Source organism: Sardina pilchardus, chromosome 21 (genome assembly GCF_963854185.1).
Source record: "Sardina pilchardus chromosome 21, fSarPil1.1, whole genome shotgun sequence".
In the NCBI taxonomy this organism is placed as follows: domain Eukaryota; kingdom Metazoa; phylum Chordata; class Actinopteri; order Clupeiformes; family Clupeidae; genus Sardina; species Sardina pilchardus.
The window spans coordinates 27,424,166-27,445,399 of record NC_085014.1 but is presented as its reverse complement, the minus strand read 5'-3'; the positions used below and the strand labels follow the sequence as shown (position 1 = coordinate 27,445,399).

Sequence of the window (21,234 nt, the reverse complement as noted above, 5' to 3'; positions counted from 1 at the left end):
GATGTGTTGATATCTTTACATTTTTATCAACACATCTCAAAATATGAAAAAAAACCCAGGCCTTAAACACTTCTGTTGCCAAGCAACATTTTCGGCCCGCTATTAATGCTATAGAAGCACTAACCACAGTGACCCTTTTCTGCTGTGACCAGATATGAGAGCCAGTGTGGTCTGGTCCCCACTCAACTGTTTACAGCTTCAACAGCTACTCTTATTGGTCCCATCAGTTTCGGGTGTCGTCATGTCAATTCAAATCTGTTTACACCTGCAAGAATTAATTTTCTAACTACTATCTATTTAATTAATCAAATGGTGATAAGGTTTTTTTGATTGGGACAGATGATGAACTAGTCATTGGTTATCCCAGACATCACCATCTTTCTTCTTTTTTTCCATTCCATTGCCACAACAGTGTTCTGCATCATCTTGCATGGAAAACACAAGCTCTCTCAAATATCAGACACCAGCACCTCATCATAGTCAACTTCACATTCAAAGCCATTCCAAGGGGGAAAAAACTGAATGTGTGACAAAAAAACTTCCGTGATAACTCATCTCTTTTCAGAATGCTACAAGTGTTCCAAGAAAAAGCTTAAGCTGTATGCAATATGGGAGTGGTTTAACTGCATGTGGTTTGTGTACCAATGGAACTGGTCTGGTTTAAACACCTTGTCCTTGCTGGGGGAATTGCTAAAACACTTACAGCACGGGGGGCTAGACATCCTGCAACTGTTTCTGGTGAAAACTTACATTATGTGTGGCGCTGTGTGGTCGTGGTGGTGAGATTTTTACTGTGAAAGTGTTTCTGTCCTGTCCCCCTACATAACAGACTTTCAGAATCACTGCACAATAGATCTTTGCTGAAGTTCTTCATAATATGAAATATCAACCTCATGAGACAGCAATTGCCTAATGGATATATGCACTCATTGCACCACAGCGGCAAGCCTGGACTGACTGAATGAACAATGTGAAATGCGCTAATATGCACTAAATAACTGGCTACAAGCTTGGGGCCCACTTCCTGTTGATTGCGTTACATCCTGTTGTAAAATGTATGCTATTGAAAACTACAAAGTGTTGAGGTAAGAACATTTTTTGTGTGTGGGAGAAAATACTATGTGTGTGTGTGTGTGTGTGTGTGTGTGTGTGAGAGAGAGAGAGAGAGAGAGAGAGAGAGAGAGAGAGCTAATTAAGGCTCATACTTGCCTCTCTTATAATTGTAATACTAACTCAATGCATGTTGTTATTGCTGTTTGCTATTGTTTGTATGTGTCTACAATGATACTGTTGAAAGTTTGTGTAAATTTAGCAAAATCAATTTGAGTGCCTGTGTTCCTTGGAATACAACAGACATTTCTGAATGGCATTACCGATCCCCCCCCCCCCCCCCCCCCCCCCCCCACTTTTTCTAAAAATGTGTAAAATTCTGATTAGTACTAATACATTGCACATCATAATGAAACTACTGCTTCTGTAGTAACATTATATATTTACATTCAATTTGCTTAGTACATTCAACAGCAGTTAGTGTATCATCATTACAGCCCCACAAAGCAAGACATTATAGGAAACACATACACACAGCTGTTCACTTGGTGTAGATAAAATCACAGATCCTAGAAAGCAAATGGAAAAGTTCTCATATATCTGTGTATTCATGTGGTAGCGCAATAAGTCTCTCACAGTGAAGTTACAGCAAAGCATGAACTAGTGAGGAAATGAACATCGACATGAACACCCTGACATGATGTAACAGCCTGTCCTGATCCCCCTGCTGGGCATACACAGTAGTGCGGAAAGTCTATTGCTGCAGACAGGGGTCAACTGAACTTAAGACAGCAAATTTTAAACAAACAAACAACAGCAAAAAAAACATAACTCAGTATTGCACACAGCTCTGACATTACATGTTAGTCTATGCTGCCTGAAAAATTACAAAGTCAAGAATCCCAATCAGACCACAGTCCATAAAGGTTTTTTTTTTTTTCACATTCATCATGAGAATTTACGCCAGAGAACCTAAGCCTGTGGAGCTCTCCCTCACACACAGCACTTTTGCTGAGAGCTTACTCAACGCAAAGTTTGCATGAAAACACACAGATTCTGTGGGATGCTCTCCCTTTAATGGTCTTACTGTGCCTGCTCATCCCCTGTCAGACTTGCATTTTCATGAGTAAGTATGCCACTTAAGTTTAGTTCAGTGTGGAAACAATCCACCAAGGCCATCATTTCATAAGGATGTTCGTCACCAAATTACATTACAATGTAGGCGTTGGGCATTTGGCAGCATATACAGTACACATGATTACTATCCAGCTGGATGCAGTCTTTCAGTTGAGCAGCGTGGGACTAATTAAATTTTCCACCGCAATACCAAGATACACAATAAAAGTCATCAGTGTGCTCCTTATATGCATTATCAATTATTTACCGCACAATATGCTTTTAAAAAAAGAATCTCAGTTTGCTGTCACATACACAGGGGTACAGTATGGATGTCTGGCAGAGATACATGGCATGGCATTCTCTCTGGTAGTGTTATGCAAGGCTGTTCCCTGAAGACCTCTCCGCACGGCAGACCCCTCCAAGGGAGGTGACTACAGGCTGGGCATGTCCAGTTCAGTCCAGCACTCTGTTATTCACTGAGCCATCTTTAGTTGTGTTCTGTCTAATCACTCTAGTGGGAAACCTTGACTTTAAGTACGTTATGATCACATTTCAGTCTGTTTTAAAGTGCAAACATTACAGGATACACAATCAATAAACCAAAGGAATACCACAGCACGGTTGTTATTATGTTTAGGAATGGTAGCTAATACTGGAGCACAAAAGTATCAACATACATTGTTTACATTCAGCTTCCTCCTTGCAGTCTTTTTAGTCCACCAACGAAGCACCAAGTCATTGCAACTGTCCGTTCCCAGCGGTCAGGGGGTGTAGTGGACCACCAGCGACAGCGTGCGCCTCTCCATGCTCAGCGGGGTCCTGCTGGGGTGGCGCAGGCTGAGGGACTTGCGCTGTGTGGGGGAGGAGCCCACAGCCACGGCCTCCTCCCTGCTGCTCTGCGGGGGGTGGAAGGAGTGGAGGGACTGGGGGTCAGCACCGCACCTCACGAAGGCCACGAAGCACCTGTAGAACTGAGGCACGCACGGGGTTAAAGGTCACGAAGCACCTGTAGAACTGAGGCACGCACGGGGTTAAAGGTCACAAAGCACCTGTAGAACTGAGGCACGCACGGGGCTAAAAGTCACGAAGCACCTGTAGAACTGAGGCACGCACGGGGTTAAAGGTCACGAAGCACCTGTAGAACTGAGGCACGCACGGGGTTAAAGGTCACGAAGCACCTGTAGAACTGAGGCACGCACGGGGTTAAAGGTCACGAAGCACCTGTAGAACTGAGGCACGCACGGGGTTAAAGGTCACGAAGCACCTGTAGAACTGAGGCACGCACGGGGTTAAAGATCACGAAGCACCTGTAGAACTGAGGCACGCACGGGGTTAAAGGTCACGAAGCACCTGTAGAACTGAGGCACGCACGGGGTTAAAGGTCACGAAGCACCTGTAGAACTGAGGCACGCACGGGGTTAAAGGTCACGAAGCACCTGTAGAACTGAGGCACGCACGGGGCTAAAAGTCACGAAGCACCTGTAGAACTGAGGCACGCACGGGGTTAAAGGTCACGAAGCACCTGTAGAACTGAGGCACGCACGGGGTTAAAGGTCACGAAGCACCTGTAGAACTGAGGCACGCACGGGGTTAAAGGTCACGAAGCACCTGTAGAACTGAGGCACGCACGGGGTTAAAGGTCACGAAGCACCTGTAGAACTGAGGCACGCACGGGGTTAAAGGTCACGAAGCACCTGTAGAACTGAGGCATGCACGGGGGGAGTTCACACAGTACGCTCTCTGGAGAAACACTAAAAGCACATATCACCTGGTAGTGCATTGTATTTATATTTATTATTATATTTTATATTATTGTATTATTATATTTTTTCATGAATCCTTACTAATATTACTAATACCAACAGTATTCTGATCCATGTTTTGGTTACAGTATGTGTGTGGGTGTATGGGGGCGGGGAGTGATATGTTTTAGCCATTGACTGTATATATAAGGTTTTAACATGACAAAACATCCTTCTTTCACTCTTCATCCATCAGGCTCTGAATGACCTTGTTTGGGAGTTGTTGAATTTTCCTTAAGCATTTTAGATGCACACATTTGCATTTGTCAAAAGCGATTCTTCTAAACTCCCTGTAGGGAACACGGTGACTGGTCTTCCAGTATGCACTGTACTGTCTGCCCTCTATGCCAGAGGTCAACCTCTGAACTTGTGATTCAAATCCGATGGGAAAATGAAACATATCTTTAGCCCTCAAACCAAACATGTTATGTAGATCAGGCAACAAGACTTCACAACAAATGTATTACTGGCCTCAAATGAACCTACACACATTACATTTAGTTAGACTAAATTTCCAATCTCAGCACCATCGGCAATTCATTTGAACTCGATCAGCCACTTTCCAGTATCTGCACTAAGCCTAGTAGTCCTAGGCCGTCTCCAAAAGTCAAGCGCGCACGCTGGATAGTACCTTCTTTCCAGAAGCGTCTCAGTTAGCTTGCTCCTCAGTTTGCGTCCCTACCTACATTTGGACAGCACAAACTAGTTGGCGTCACCTGACTCGGGGAGGGGGGTGTGTTGACGATTTGCATGACGTGTGGAGCTTGACCTGCGCTGCGCAATGGATTATGAGATATTTGAGGCCAAAAAAGATGCATCGATGCACGCTTGGAAATCACGCCAAACGAAGTACCCATCTAGTGAGAGCGCTTGACTTTCGGACAATCTATTCTGACGTAACTTCCGGAAAATGCACTGTGCCAGGGTTTGGGCTCATTCTTGGTAATGACTTGGCAGGTGGTATGGTTTGGGAAAACACTGACCAGGTGCTGTCACCTGTGTGTGTGCCTGCGGTGTCATTGACACAAAGCACTGGGCATCCGGCAGTGACACTGGTTCCCAGTAAGGCAAGAACGTCTCCAGATGTTAGCTTGACTGACTCCTCTGCTACCTCTGAAACTGAGGAAAAGAGCTTGTCAGCTCCACCTGTAGGGCAGGTGAAGAACATGTCAGCTGTTACTGAGGATGTTACTGTGACATAAATGTGGGGAAAAGCTCTCTGTTGGGAAGTCTTTGGTGAAGAGTGAGGGTACTGTTCTGACCAGGGGTGGTCTTGGGGTGTATTTATCTTCACTAATGCTTCTCTTTGTAAGTGCCTTTCTTTATATCTCCGTAGTGCATGGTGTTTGGTTTGGGTTGGCGCCACCCGTTCAACACGTGTGTCCGGTGAGTATCAGTAATGCTATGGCAGACGGACTCCTGCTCACTGCCACCTATGGGTGGGAGTTCTGGTTTTGCTCCAAGTCTGATCCAGGCGAGGTTATCTAGAAGTTACTGGCCTGATTTTTATGGTTAGTGTTACCTGGCTGTTCTCAATGGTCATGGTCATGGTTATTGGTGTAATGCTTCCAGGTTGAATTAATTTAAACATCTTGGATAGGTCACTGTGTGAGACGGTGCTCCTTTTCTAGAATTTTGTTTTGGTTTCTTTTTATTGTGTTTTGGGAGTTTTGTGAACCTCAGTGGTTTCTCTTGTCCTGTCTTCTCTTCATTCCCAGATACCAGGATGTAGGGAGATGTTTTGGGTCTTTATTTTCTTGTTTGTTTATATGGAGGTTTCCTTACAGCAAACCTATTTTAGGGAAGGAGGTGTTGCGACCCTGTGCCCTCCTCAGGCCATCCCGTGTCAGTGACGAGTTAATTAACTAATTGACTGATTCAAACCAAAGGACAATCTCACCTGGATCTCTGCGAGCTACATCCCGGACGAGCCCCCAATTTATGTTACGGCCGGCTCGTTACAGACCGCAACATAAAGAGGGACACGGACAACAAGCTTCAAAGCAAATAATAATTTATTGAATTAAACTAAACAATGTTACCAAATAGAAAGTGTCTAGGGGAAAATGAATGGGAGTGACGTGTGCGTGTGTGGATGCAATGTCAGGCTAAATCCATGTGTGGGTGACTGGGCCGTAGTCTTCAGGTCATTCTTGTTGCAGAGTTGCCTCATTTGGGAAGAGCAGACTCCGCTGACGTGTCACTGGACAATGGCAATCAATGGCAGCGCCATCAGGCAGGACACCGGGCAGCGTCGGCCTCATTCACACGGCCCCGAGCCGCCCCCCCCCCCTGCCTGCTGTGCTAGCCGGCCATGAGGGTGTGAGCGGGGGCGGCGCTGCTGAGTTTAACAGCGGCTAATTTAGGAGCGTGTCCATGGCGATAGAGATGTACAGGAGGGCTGACATGTAGCAGTGGATAAATACACAAGGCCCCTGTCTCACGAGAGGAGAGGGAGACGCCAATGGTAAAGGCTGCAGTCACTTTTAGCTCTCCACACCGCTTTTCCACAAGTCATCTTTCAGACACTTACTCCTGACTAAATTCATTTCAGGGTTGTTAAATATGCTTTATCCTAAATGTTAATTCTTAGTAAAGTTGCACAAAAGAGTAGATCCACCGCGCTTATGCAGCATTACATCTGGTGCATCAGACGAGAGAAGGGACCGTGCAGATATACTAAGAGTAACAACTCGGAGCAGCACAGATGAACTTACATTTTTAATTAAGGTGCACAAAGGGACTAACGTTTCGATGCTTCATGCATCTTCCTCAGTCTCAAGGAACGTCACGACCCAGCTCGGAGGCCATGACAAAGATGAGGACGCAGTATGTTAGTACGAAATAAGTAATTTATTGTACTAACGATAACATAAGATAATGTAACCAAAACCGTAGAGTGGGGAAGTCAGTAACGTAGTGTAAAGTAAATGCAGGGATGCATGATCAATGAAGTGAAGCGTGTTGCATGCAAAAACGCAAACGGAAGGACAAAGAAAAGCTTAATTAAAAGTTTAATTTCATCTGTGCTGCTCATTGTAAATACATGTCTATTACAGTGCTATTATACTTTTAAAGTATTGTTATTCTATATTATTCATTATATAGCCTACAATTCATACATTATATTGAATTAATCTTTATGAGACTATTGAAATCATAAATCATGTCTTATAGTCATAAGTGCTTTATGTGTCTTATTCATGTTTCTTGTCTATTGTGTGTTCTTATGTTTACACTCTGAATTATGGATGTAGTCAGCTGTTACATGTTCTTCCACATATGGAATGACTGTTGTAACTTGATAGTGTTCCTGAACACTTCCCTAGTGTATCTTAGTGTGACGGTGCCTTTAGAGATGAGGGGGAGTATGATGTGTTTGCATGTGTCACTGTTCATCATGGGTGCATCCGCTGCGTCAGTAGTTACCTGCTCTGGGTTGCCAGGTTGGCACTGATCAAGGTCTGAGTCAGTGTGGTTAACATAAACTGGGGTGACCAACACCATTTCCCGTCAACTTGGAAAGATTATTACACCCTGACTCTTGTTTAGACTCTTGTTTGCTTGTTTAGCTAGAGCAGCCGGTGGATCTTAATGTGAAAGCGATCATTGCCTGACTGGATCTGCATTCATCTGTGGTATCAAAATGACCATAAATTCAGATATTTATATAATATATTCATATATTCATGAAATCATATATGGTATATTAGTTATTGTTATCACTATTATGTTACACTATTCTATGTTCTGCATGTTGTCCAAATCCAGCACTGCTAATGGCCGGGTTTCCCAGATTCGTTAAGAAGCTTTTAAGTGCTAAGAACTTCTTTGGGGCATTCTTAGAACATTCTTAGAGCCCTCCTAAGAAGTTCTTAGCACTTAAGAGCTTCTTAATGAATCTGGGAAACCCGGCCAATGACTGTAGTGATAACTGATCTTAGTGGCTGTGGAGAGGCAGGCCAACCTGGTTGTTGAAGAGCACGTAGATGACGGGATTGAGGACGGTGCTGCTCTTGGCCAGCACTGCGGGCACCACGCTGACCACCGGCGTGACCAGGCCGCTCTCTCCGAAGGTGGCCACCAGGGCCATGAGGCCGTAGGGCATCCAGCAGAGCAGGTAGCAGGACACCATGGTGAAGACCATCAGCAGGATGTGGTTCTGCCGCCGCTGGACCGACAGCAGGTTCATCCTGTTCACCTGAGAAAGGTGCAGAGACACGGGACACATACGGGACCCTCAGTAGGCTGGATGAACCCTGCCTGAACTTTCGGCGAATTTGGATTTCGCCCGGCAGCTCAGGCTGGAAACCTGCATATCTATCTCCTCTGTTCCCTGCCAGAATTTCTGGCTCCAATCAGAAACTACTGTAGATTATCCAAAAGACGCACCGGATTGTTGATCTGATTGATTGAAGGACTATCCAAGCGTACGGGGTCATTTGAACAATGCCCATTGCCTCTTGTGCAGTAGAAACAAAGCATAGCCTCCCCATACTAATGTTCAATCTTAAAAGATCCTCATAGATCCTATAGATCCTCAGCTCATGCAGCTCAAAGCATCAAGAATAGCAATACACTGATTACTCTGGCTTGTAGTTGGTTTGAGGGCTACAATTAGACAGTGTCCTTGTAAGTTGCCTATCCGTTTTACAGAAGACCATACATCTATGATTGATTAACCAAATGTCCATTACCTTGAGCAGCATTACAAATGCATTGAATGATACACATTCCGTATTGAAATGAACAATAAAGTTTTTTTCTCAGCCTTGTAGGCACTCAGCCAATCAAATGACATGTCTGGCCAAACAACTGAGTAGCTTAGTCAGGGCTTGCGTTCACAAAGCAGAGGTTGTGTTCGCCTACTAGGGATCTTGATTGATTTTTCAGAGTCTCAGACAAAAGGACAAACAGTCTGAGACATTTTAAAGTATTGCTTTGTGTCAAGCTTCAAAGGGAGCACGGAGTGCTTCACGTCGGCATATGTCTGGCTACTTGCTTAAGAGTCTTCAGGCGTCATCTACCCGGGAGTTATATGGGTGTTCACGTCCAAGATTAGTAAAAGTACCCTGTCATTGGTCTGGTGTGTTATTTCAAAAAGAACCACTTGAGGATTGCCATTTCATTCTGACATATCTGAAGCTGGTACGGCACCCAGGGAATAAGAATCTCGGAGCCTGAGGGGTCTGTTCAGACCCTGTAGACAGCAGCCTCTAGATAAGGAGAAGTGGATAGGCTGACTTAGTGGCATGCGCCTCTTTAGATTAGCATCTGCCGGGCAGAGAAGACCTGTTATATGGTCAGAGGTGGGTCCAGAAGTGCGTCCAGTCTCTGAGTACTGGTTTTCACGCTCCCCTGGGCTTGTAGGAGACCCCACCGCAGGCTCCCCTGCAGACGTCCATTTTAAGGATGAGCGTTTACACCTGAGAGCACGAACGCCATGCAGTGGTGTGTAATGACCGGAGCGGTGGTCATGTCCACGGGCGACCCTGCCGTCACCCCTCTCCTTTAACACGCTCCATTAGCCCTGCAGGCTGCCCGCCGTCCCGCTCTTTCCTACGCTCACAGCATTAACCAACACTCTCTCACCCGTGTAATGACAAGCCTTCAGCATGCAGGCCCTAGTAGATCACCAATAACTAGATCTCCAGATTAGTTTGGAATTCACATAGGGAGGGAAGTCATAACTATCACTTTTTTGCCATTTATGTTGCAGAAAAATTGCTTTCTATTATTGGAGAGTTTAAATATAACATCAGCCAAGTGATGATTCAATGCTTAATGTAGATGGCAATATATATCTACCAAATGGAATTTATTTCCTGGTAATATGAGCAAGATGAGGCTATCACTGCGTGACTCAATATCACATTCTCCGTCATCACTGGTCACCATCTCTTACTGAGAATAAGCCATTTTCATTCCATATTCACTGTTCTACTCACATCCAAGATTGGGTTGGGGGGTCAAATTGTGATCTAAGTCAAAGTGTCATTTGGAAGATGACTGAAGAGGCTCTCGATCCACTCTCTCTCCATTCATCTGCTAAGCAACGGAGCTCTCGCGGCCATCCACAGCAAATCCTGGAGAAAATGAGCTGGTTACATAACGCCGTGGTCACCAATAGTAACGGGGGGCCGGCTCCCGACGCTAAAAATACCCCTGCGGGCTGATTCATATGTGGAGCGGCGCTAGTGATGCGCTCCGCGCCAGCCCGCGGATACCCTAATTACATATTCCTGCACTGGGCTCAGTTGTTTATGTAATGCCCTGCGAGCCTGAATGACTCACACAGGCAGGTCTGGTCACCTCCTGAACCACGTCTGTCTTACCTGCCCCCCCCCCCACCCCCCTCCCCACCCCTGCCGCCACCCCCTCAAGAGAGATGTCTTCCCTTTTCCCTCGGGGGAACAAATCAATAGTGGCGGACTAAAAATAGATTACGGGGTAGGGATTTTTTACAGTCTTTGTAAAGCCACCCAGCTTCTGGTATGAGACGTGACGCTAACTGGAGCCTGTCTATCACAGGGAGAGGTGATGAGATCAGGCTCATTTCCTGACGACCACAAGAGAGGGGGACGGTGAAGATGGCAGTGATGTCTACATCCAGCCATATATAGAACCTACACATTACTACTGAGGCACGACAACACATTGTATAAACTCTTGACAGAAGCGTGTCTCGGGGTTAATGATTCCGTCTGTGTAATCAATACTTAACCCATTTTCATTTTCTGCACTCACTACAACTGAGGATCAATATCAAATTGAATGGCTCAGTAATGTGTTTGCGGCGCGAGGAGCAATTGTTCTGGTCAGGGCTAGAGCTAATCAGCTGTAGCCTGAAGGCTTTTAACAAAAAGGGCTTTTTAAGGTTTACTTATGTGGGTGAGCGTGGGGCTTTTCTTTGAAGACAAAGAGAATATGGGCTGTTTCTGTGGAAAAGGCCAACTCTGACCCAGTTCCTTCTCTTAGACACAACATAAACATCCTGGCTGTCTGTCAGCAGCTGAGTCAACTGAAATAACATTGATCAGTTAGCCAACATATTCACATATGAGCCAGTCAGGCTGTTTTAATAATGTATACTGATCTCAGCTCCAGCAGGAATGTGCAGCAAGTGAGGAAGCTCTCTGGGGAGAAGTGTGTGGTCAGACCGGTGCTCAGGGACCGGACGCTGCCGCGGCGGCGCGTCCACCCTCCCTCACTCACCCCTCTGATGACCAGCAGGATCTTGCTGTAGCAGAAGAGCATGAGCAGCAGCGGCAGCAGCAGGCAGAAGAGGAAGAGGCACACCACGTAGGAGACGCCGCCGGCCGAGCGCCGCTGCCACTCCACGGAGCACGAGGTGCCCGGCCCCTCCGGCCCGTAGCGGCTCCAGCCCAGGAACGGCGGCAGCGTCCACAGCAGCGAGTACAGCCAGGTGCCCACCACGTACAGCCAGGCCTTGCGGAAGTCCGACACGTCGGCCTTGGTGGCACACAGCACGGCCGAGTAGCGCTCGTAAGACAGGATGGACAGGGACACCAAGGACACGATGCCTGGGGCAAAGACAGGACAGGGGAGAGGGGTCGCAGGGAGGGGTTCAGTTAAGCTAAGACATCACATTTGCACAGGCCTAAGGAGATGGGAAATAAGCAATCACACTTTGCACTTTAATTAAGAGCAACTTAATTCAACATCAGCACCTATTACAGAATTGGAGATATGAGAGGAGATTATCTGTGGGTGTTCCTTTGTAACCTTTTCAATTCCATTTAGCTCATCATAAGGTGAATTCATTATTTTATTCCATTAATACCAGAGGGTTTGCCACCCATTTTCACAGACAACATTTCAAATATTTTTCAGGACTTTATTTTGAAGACTTATTAATCGGGTAACTGAAAGTGTTTCAATATATTTTGCTAGAAATGCAATAAGCTTCTGCTATTGCTATTTCATTACAAAATGTCTGAGTTGTTACAGCAATTAACTTTGCAGCGCATCTCAAACTATGTTGAGTGCTAGAATGCGAGGGATTTGGGACTGGAACGTCCTTGAAAAGTCTTTGAGTGCAGTGGAATGACAACATTTGTCTTTTCATCATGACCTCGACACCCACTAAAGTTAGCAAAATGAATAAGAACTCAAAATAAATAAATGCACTGTGTAGTACCAATGAATTGAACTTACCTGATGAAACATATAGCAAGTTAACACACAATTAAAACAGGTTGGAGGAATTAATACATAACAATTTAATAACAGTGATTTTCCACTATTTTGAAAAATATTGATTTTTTATGGTTTGGCATCTTTCAGAAATGACAGGGTTCACTACAATTATCTGTGACAATTTGTAACAATATGAAGTCCCTGAAAATATCAGCATCCCATGGGTGTTCTGAACAGAATCTGAAGTGTTGGTGCCGTGGCCATGGAAACCTTGTCCTCATGTATTGAGATATCCTTTGTGCTCCAGATAGGAGATGAAAAACAAATGTGCCACAAGGAAAAGAGTACTCACCAACCCCGACACCTCAACAGGTTACATGATGACCACCATCTAATTAAAATGGCTTGAAATGAAACGGGCAAGCATCCACCACACAATCAATTTTGCCCTGATTCACCTTGGCCGCACACAAAGGCTGCTGTACTTTTACTGCAATCACAGCCAAGTTCCACATGCTTGACTGGCAGGAAAATGGACTGGTGGCATGAGACTGATGTGCAGGGATTGCCAACTCCCCCTGGCTTCCCCCCGGGATGTTGCCTGCCCAGACTGCACTGCGTGGCACCTCCATTCAAAGGGACCTGGAGAGCCACGCTACTCCCCGTAGTGCAATTACTGATCAGAAATAAGACGTGCACCAAAATGTCAGAACAATGGGGTGCAAGTGTTGGGTTGGTGCTCAGTTATATACTACACTTAATTAAGCATCTATGTATCCTTCCCTCCTCTCTATTTTCAAAGGGACTGAGATGTGAAATAATCTGGTTTAAGTTATTCAGAATCATAGAATTGACTTTTTGTGGTAAGGGACAACAGAGGGGAAAAGCAATAACTGTCATGCCACTTTCAGGTGATCTACAAGTTGTTGCCCTGGGGTTACCTCAAAGCATAGTGCAAACACACAAAGTCACACTTTAATTTAACAGGGGCAGCGAGTGCTATGCCTGGCAGTAGGCTTCCACTTAATAATAAACATGACACTTGGACTTGCTCTCTTGCTCACACTCACACACACACGCCTTCACCCAGGTTTGCATCCATAGTTGTAGTCAGACACCTAATTACAACCATCAATAATGAATGTTGTGTAACTCTGATATGTGCTTGGAGTAAAGCTTACTCTAATCTGAAGAATTGATATAAACAAATGAGGAGAAAGGATCATCTCTAATTCGTCTCTAATCCCGAACACGTTCACCTGCGTTGCAAGTGTTTGGCGAAAACTTATAGAGAGCGCATTTAGGATAGGCTATAATAAGAGTCACTGGAGGCATGCAATATAAATGCTTATTGGAAGCATTCTACGGTGATGCCTAAAATGCATTTCAGTAAACTTTAGTTGTTCACTTTGCATATTTTGGTCGAAATTAATGACAGTAGCTGCTTAAAGTCTGAGCTAAACACTGTAACTGCCCATTGAAAAGCTTTAAAAGCTCTTTGGTAATTCTTATCTTAGGTTTGTCTAACTCAGTCATCGAAGTGTAGAAGTTAGGCTATAGGACACACACACAATAGTGGTGGGAGCCGTGCGGTTGAGAGTGGCAGAGAGGCGTGCATCTACACACAATTTTGTTTGAGGCAAAATTTCCCACCCTGAATTTAAAAGTAAACTCACCGAAAAGAGAATTTGCGAAACCATACCACTGGCAACCATAGTCCCCGATAAGCCACCTTCCGTACACATTCGCTGCAAAGCTGAATGGCGTGCCAAAAATACACACAAGTATGTCACTGACGTTGATGTTCAACAGGATGAGGTTGATGGGTGTCCAGAGAGAGCGAAACTTTGCAAAGACAAGCAGAACAAGAAGATTGTTGAAGAATCCAAAAAAAAGAATCAGTCCGAGGAAAACTGCTACAACGGTGTGGCCGGTTCTACTGAGACCAGTTGGGACCTGTGGGTAAAGTGGGTCCTCAGTGCTCTCATTAAAGCTTTGGTTTAAACTGAAACTCTCTGAATTGCTCAAATTCAAACTCCATCTGTGGACCAGCATAGCTGCATCAGCGTGTTAGCGGGAGAAGTGTTTGCACAGTGACGACTGGGAGAGGGGATTGTTGTGTCTCACTCAGCCAACACGATGTCTATCAAGGATTACACTCACTGACACCCCTTCATATTCGGCGCTCTGTGTCCAATGATGTGACCTCAGAATGTGGCCAGTGGCGGTGGAGCTACTGTCTTGAAGATGAGTCACCATTCATTCAGTGTCCTTGACGGACTCATCATCCAAAATTTCAATCTCTTAAGCATTAATTATTTACTAATTGGCAATTAAAATATTAAGTGTAATTCAATTGCATGCACTGAACGTCTCCACATTTTATTGAGGGGGGATTGATGATATATTAGATGGTGTTCTGTATGGTAGCCTAATATTCACACACCTAATTAGTGGCTATATTTACCCAACAGTTTAGTGTAAAATGAATAAGCCACATGATCTAAAAATACCCCAGTGGCCAGTGCATGTGTACAACTCTATGTGCTCCAGTCACTATCTTTCTTCCTTTACCTCCCTGTCTTTCCTTTTTTCTGCTATCTGAAGAATAACTTAATACAATTGGACTGAAAGCACATCACTGTCAATGTGTCCATATGTGACAATCATGAGGGCCCTTAAATCAACGTAATCACCCAAATGCAGCTTCACTCTGCAATACATCTTCATTTGTTCCACAGTCAGCTTTGCATGTAAAAGACATATTCCATCCCTTCTGAAACGTGTGCCTGTAAAGCTGTTCATGCAAATATCTGTGTCAGTCCCCGGTCCTCCCCCTTACATTCACCCCAACCAGTATTCTGCAATTGAACTCATCTGCCATCTGAATGGATGTGTGCGCTCTTTTTAAAATCAGACAAAAAAAAAGAGGCTCATGTGTCACGGCCTGATTGCTCTATTCACTCATACCAGTGATTAGAACTTCCTCCCTGAGCGCACTGAAGCCTCTCATGGAACACAGTGGAGGCTCACATACACATGAGTGGGAACAGTGGAGGCTCCTATTCTCTCGAGTGGGAAGAGAGGGGAGAGAATGACATGACGGCAGAGTTGATGTTGGTCACAGCCGTCATAATATGTCACTCAGGGCGGCACAGTCTGGATTGTCACTGCCATTTCTCCATTAGCATGTCATGCATTTAGTATTTACTGCATGGCTTTGGGTATAGACCCAGACCTAAACAAAGCAAATTGTGGCACACTGTAGCCTACTCATCCATTCCAAAAGGGAGGGATTTTTATTTTTTAGATTTAATTGCAATTGATCGTCCCATATGATACTGCTTATTTCAAATGACGTTATTGCTTTCAATGACACATCTATAGAATCATCTGAAATATATACAGGGTGATTCTGAACAACAGCTCTTACTGGCAGATATCTTATCTGGTATTCTGCACCGTATAATAAACTGACAAGCAGTTTGTACAGAATTTGTGAGCAATTTTCTATTTAGAACTTAGTTAAAAATAAGTTAGAGAACTCAAGAACATGTACAGAAAATGTACAAATTAATTACAGGAAAACATACAGTGAATATATAAAAAAAAAAAAAAACCTGATTGGCACGCTCCACAATCCATAAATGTTTACATGATAATTTATATGATGTGGTGTGGTGAATGCATGTGCTCTAGTTGCAGTTGTATAAATATATTTCTGTTGTGTGTGTGCTTCTTTCAGACTGCTAGGCCCTCTCCTCTAACTGGTCTTTATCTGCACGTGTGCCAGGAGGCTGATGAGCACCTAGCTGCTGCTCCAGCACAATTGTGTCCCATCAGATCAATGATCAAAAAGTCTTCTCCTGTTTGTGGTCCATTTCATATATTTAGATACGTATATTACAGTATACACTTAATTTGGCCCAATCTCGCACTCTCTTTTGTTTGTAATTTAGTTAAATAAAATAGGATTGTAACCATTCTTTTTTGCTATTTCATTAAGAAACATCCTAAATGCAACCTTAAAAGAGGCATTCATCCTTTTGTCAACTTTTCATGATTTTCCTTTGCAATTATGATTTTTAAAAGATCCTATGATTTAGTTCTAGTCATCTTGCACTGTGACTGTTTGTTTGTTGAAAACATTTTGTGCAAGTCACCTATAGTGTCCTCAAATATCATCTTTAATCCAGTCACTTGGCAAACTCTCACAACCCCAGTCACTCAAACAGCAACTAAAACAAAGAGTTGCTGGGTCAGTGACCCATTAATATTGATCAGGTTTTACAGTGATGACCCAAAGTCATGAGCCAGCTTAATGGCACGACAGTGGACTTGCTGTCACGACATGAGGGCTGGAGGCTCTGGGTGGATGATCAAACAAGTGTGGTGCATTTGGGGTGCCCTTATACAACCCTAAATGACCAAGTGTTCTCACTTAGCCTTCTCCACAGCAAACGTCAACCACTGTATCACTGCGCTGAGTCTCCATTGCAGCGTCTTTTGAGGAATTGAAAGGGCACCTCACAATGGGAACATGGGGGCTGACATGGGGGATATCACCCAGAATTCTTTGCTAATGTCATGAACAAACGTGTAGTGCTGTTCTGGTCTAGCACTGATAAAAGTGGGAATTTGGAGCTTTGTGTGGGTGCCCCTTACGGTTTGTCTTATTCAGACGAGAAAATGAACACAATGGGAGGCAGACGTGAAAATGAAAACAATGGTGACTGAATGAAAACACAGAAACAATAGCCTGCCAAGGTACAACTGTCACACTGGAAATGCCAAGGACACGTGGTAGGCTTCCTTTCAATGATTTTTCACCTCTCGGATTGGACGTGGCACAAAAATCCCATTTAGCCTAAGTGGAAATTAATTGGCCTGTCATGATGTTGAAACTTCTCAGGAAAATAAAAATTAGGGTTGCTGCCTGTGCCTGATGAGCTTCTTCACTTGGATCCACATGATACCCCGGCCGCCATTGTAAGACATTATACCCCAGCCATTGTAAAACGGCCAAAGATGCTGTATGTGTGTGTGTGAATCTGAGATAGAAAGAGAGAGACAGAGACAGAGAGAGAGACAGAGAGAGAGAGAGAGAGAGAGATGGAGAGCTGAATGGGATGAATGATGTGATCCACAGTTTTACATACTTTCCCCCTCATAAACCTACGGACCCAGAAAGTGACAGATGGGAATAACTAAAATTAGTACAAATACATCAATAATCCACATGCCAGCGTGGTGGGAGGAACACTCTCCATCTGTGGCTCTGAATGACATGGCTGCTGGGGAAGTGGACCTTGGCTAGACACAATAGGATGGGGCCTTTTTCCTCATTAACAAGAGCACTCATCATCTCACTTTTCACGTCTCATCCGAGGAGCTGTGACAACACGGCGTAATATGTTTTGCTTTGCCTTGCCTGCTGTCAGATGTCTCTTTCAAGCTGGATGTGTCAGTTTCCATGGCAGGCGGTTGGCATAACCTCCTGGAGCATATTAATAATGTTCCGGATCTGGTGCCAAGTGCCAGTTGGGGCGGGTGTCTGTGGTGGTGATCTGCCAGCAGGATCAAGCCAAAAGCCCCTGGCAGAATCAGATGGACATGCTGATCGAGGGGAAATTGTAAGTGTTGTTTGGATAGAATCATTCAACCTCATGTATTGGAGTCAGAGGCGCTATCGGTTCACCCTCCCTCACCGTCTCAAATGCTGGTCAAATATGCTGGATCAGATGTGGAATGTGATGAACATCATTCACTGAAATGACTGCTCTTTACCTTTCTGGACCAAAATAGTACCTCACCACCACAAGACTGCCTTATTTAGTCTCTAGAGTAAACTGAGCTGGAGATTTTAGGGAGTTTATCATTCCCGTCAAAACCTTTTCATGCAGTTCTCATTTCTGCATCTATAGGTCTGACTTTGAGTAGAGTGAAAATAAAGGATCAGAATAAATTAAAGTAATAAAGGATTGTATTTGTTTATTCCAATTCTACAATGGAATGACTACCTTGGCTTGGAATCACCAGCACACTTTAGAGCACTGAAAACCATTTTAAACATACTTATTTCTTTGTCCTCTAACATCATTGGTCCCTAAGTAATTTGTTATTTGTTTTAAAGCCTTCGGTGGATTAGCTCCAGAATGCGTTGTTAATCTGCTAATTCCGTATTTTGCCACTAGGTCATTTAGGTCATCTTCACAGCTCCTGTCAGTCCCCGACTCCAGCCTCAAATCCAAAAGTGATCAGGCTTTTCCCTTAGCAGCTCCCAGGCTCTGCAGTATAGTCTCCTTTGCCACCGTGAATCTCATTGCACTGTGACAATTGTGAATCCATCATTTAAAGACCCACATTTTCTCTTGATTTTAATTCAGTTTTGAGTTTGTTTTGTGTTTTTATCAAGTTCAATTGTAATCTATTTTTCATGTTCTACTACTGTGTTGTTGTTGGTCATATTCTGTGACTTGATTTATATTCCTCGTATCCATTCTGAGTTGGGCAAGTCAGCCTTTTGTTATGGTGCCCCTACTTCCTGGAATAATCTTAGGTGCAATTTAAAAATGAACTCTATAATTCCATATAATCAATTCAAATTATTATTATTGTTATTATTATTTTATTATTATTGTTTTTGTTGTTATTATTTTATTATTATTATTTCATGTATTTTTATTTTTTATTTTCCCCTTCCTCCTCTATAATGTAATGTATATTTTCTTATTATTATCTTATTTGAACATCTTCCTTGTTCCTCCATGCATTGTTTCTGTAATCTCGGCTTCATTGAAAATGAGGGCTACCCTCAATGACTCTCCGAGAATAAATAAAGGTTGAATGAATATGTTACCAAAATACTTTGTACTTTTCATCTGTCAGTATCATTATCTGTCACTAGATGGCAGTGCTGTTTCAAAATTATTCAGATTCACTGGCGCGATGTTTGTCGACAACAGATTTGAATTATCTTTCATCATGAAATAAGAATACCTGATATATTTCAGATGATAAAACAAAACCATATTTCAGTCTTCTTTTGGTGATTTTATTAGTTATTTGAGCTCTCTGTTCCAGCCGCACTGTTTTTGGATTCCAGACTATCAGGTTGCATAAATCAGAAGAGAAAGGCCCATATCCAAGCACATTGCCATGTTATAGGCATAGTCAAAAGCTGTTTTAAAAACACTTCATTAACCTAATCATCACAAACGCATGTGGAAGGTAATGCCCATACCATGTAACCCTGACACCAAAATAAATTAGTCAACATCCCTATATAGAACTGCTAAATGAAACTACCTTATAAACCTCTTCAAGAAAGAGGTGATGTTGGATAATGGCGTTTGCTACACTGCACATCTTACACAACATGCTAATGCAGATACACAGATGCATGTCAGGTTTCCTGAAGTTGACAAGTCACATTCTGGCTCAGCGTTGCATAGCACCAATAGACATTAATGAAGTACTGCAGTTTCTAGTCAGTAGGAAGATATAATCTACCAGAGTTATGTCTTTGATCGGGGTTAGGCTGCTGTGTGTACAAATGGTTGTGGGCCCAGCTGTGGAGGACCCCGGCCTTGGATCCAGCCACCACTACTGTCCCCAGTTCTGGCTGGTCACTGTGCATCACTCTGAGCAGAGAACTCACATAATTTCTCTCCATCAGGTCAAGGTCCTTAGCAGGCTCCGGCAGCGAGTAGAACAGAGAGGGCAGTTCCTGCCCGGGCCCTCCAGTCAGCAGGTTCAGGGTTTCACTGGTCAGACCAAAGGACAGAGGCGGGGTTGTGAGAGGCTCCAGAGCTGTCTGAAGTGGGGCATGTGTTGAAGACTTATGAGGACCCGCAGGACCCAAAGAAGATGAGCATTCCAATTGCCGGTCCTCCACTTAAAAAAAACAGGTTTTTATTTTTTTTATTTTATTGGCAATGTGTGTCAGTTTCAAGGTAAATGCCATGTGTGCCTGTGCGTGCGTGCGTGTGTGTGTGTGTGTGTGTGTGTGTGTTTGTGTGTGCGCGCGTGCGTGCATGCCTGCATGTGTGCATGCGTGCGCGCGTGTCTGTGTGTTTTTGCAATACATGTCAGCATATTAAGCTAGCCACCTAGCAAATGGAGTTAATATGACAGCAGCTTTAAAAGAATGCAAGTAAGAAACAAGTGAGGTTTAGTATATTGAAATTGAATATGAAGCATATGAAGTATATTTGGTTCAAAGATATTTTTAATGAGTAGATCTCTTAACATGCAAGAAACAAATTGTACTTGTTTTGCGACTGTTCTCAGGAGTGCTTACCTGGGCCTTTTCTGTAGCTGGAAGTTGGCCTGCCTTTGCTTAAGGCACGGATAAAATGAGCATCCACCATGCTATTAATGTCACCTTCAAAATAGTTGTAAATGATGGCGTTTGACCCATCCTCTTTCTTCCAAACGTCCGGATTACCAGCTAAATTTTCCATCAAAGTCAGGTGAGATTCTACGGTGCAATGAAGTAATAAATGAATCAACCAATTAGCACAGATTAGTTTCGCTTGCCACAAACTATAATGCACTCACAGTTACATGCTTGCACTGGTTTATTCTGAATGAACTAGAATAAAAACAAATGACCATCCCCTTCTTTCTCTTAGTTCTGTCTTTTCACTCAGCAAGAAAAACAGAGGAATAAAGACAATAATCCATGTTGCTGTCGACACTCACTTTGAGAACACTGTTCATACAGTCATGCAGTAAAAAAATCTTTACATTTAGATTTGACAGAAAGCGGGAGAGAGACCGACAGCATTTAACTTACCTGCCTGTGCAAAATGATCAGGGAAATTATACTCAGTCATCAATAAATCAGTTCCACATGTACTCAGGTACTCTAAAGTTCTCATTCCTACATGGCAGATGAATAATGTCTGTAACAACAGATTATTCGCTACTGCTTTTGCTTTTGCAAATGCAGGGTTAGGACGATCAGGAAATCCCTGTTAGCATGTCTGGAGAATGTGGCTGAGCCAGTTGATCAAGGCCCATGACATAATAGCATGTCAGTGGCCCAGTTTCAGATATGTGAGCCAGTATCTAAACCACAACACTAATACAACATCAT

The 21,234-nt window shown here is 43.7% G+C and overlaps 2 protein-coding genes across 2 annotated transcripts; both read right to left on the bottom strand.

The window, feature by feature from the left end:
• Positions 1 to 1,535: 1,535 nt before the first annotated feature.
• On the bottom strand, positions 1,536 to 14,186 carry tmtops3a (teleost multiple tissue opsin 3a). Its single transcript, XM_062524625.1, has 4 exons — positions 13,808 to 14,186; positions 11,187 to 11,515; positions 7,939 to 8,172; positions 1,536 to 3,140 (listed from the first exon to the last, which is right to left on the bottom strand). The coding sequence occupies exons 1-4, from the start codon at positions 14,184 to 14,186 to the stop codon at positions 2,931 to 2,933; spliced, it is 1,152 nt and encodes a 383-aa protein (XP_062380609.1). The 3' UTR covers positions 1,536 to 2,930.
• A 4,728-nt stretch (positions 14,187 to 18,914) lies between these two features.
• Positions 18,915 to 21,111, bottom strand: vgll1 (vestigial like family member 1). The gene is made up of 3 exons (XM_062524816.1): positions 20,932 to 21,111; positions 20,434 to 20,613; positions 18,915 to 20,027 (listed from the first exon to the last, which is right to left on the bottom strand). The coding sequence occupies exons 1-3, from the start codon at positions 21,014 to 21,016 to the stop codon at positions 19,618 to 19,620; spliced, it is 675 nt and encodes a 224-aa protein (XP_062380800.1). The 5' UTR covers positions 21,017 to 21,111; the 3' UTR covers positions 18,915 to 19,617.
• Positions 21,112 to 21,234: the final 123 nt, after the last annotated feature.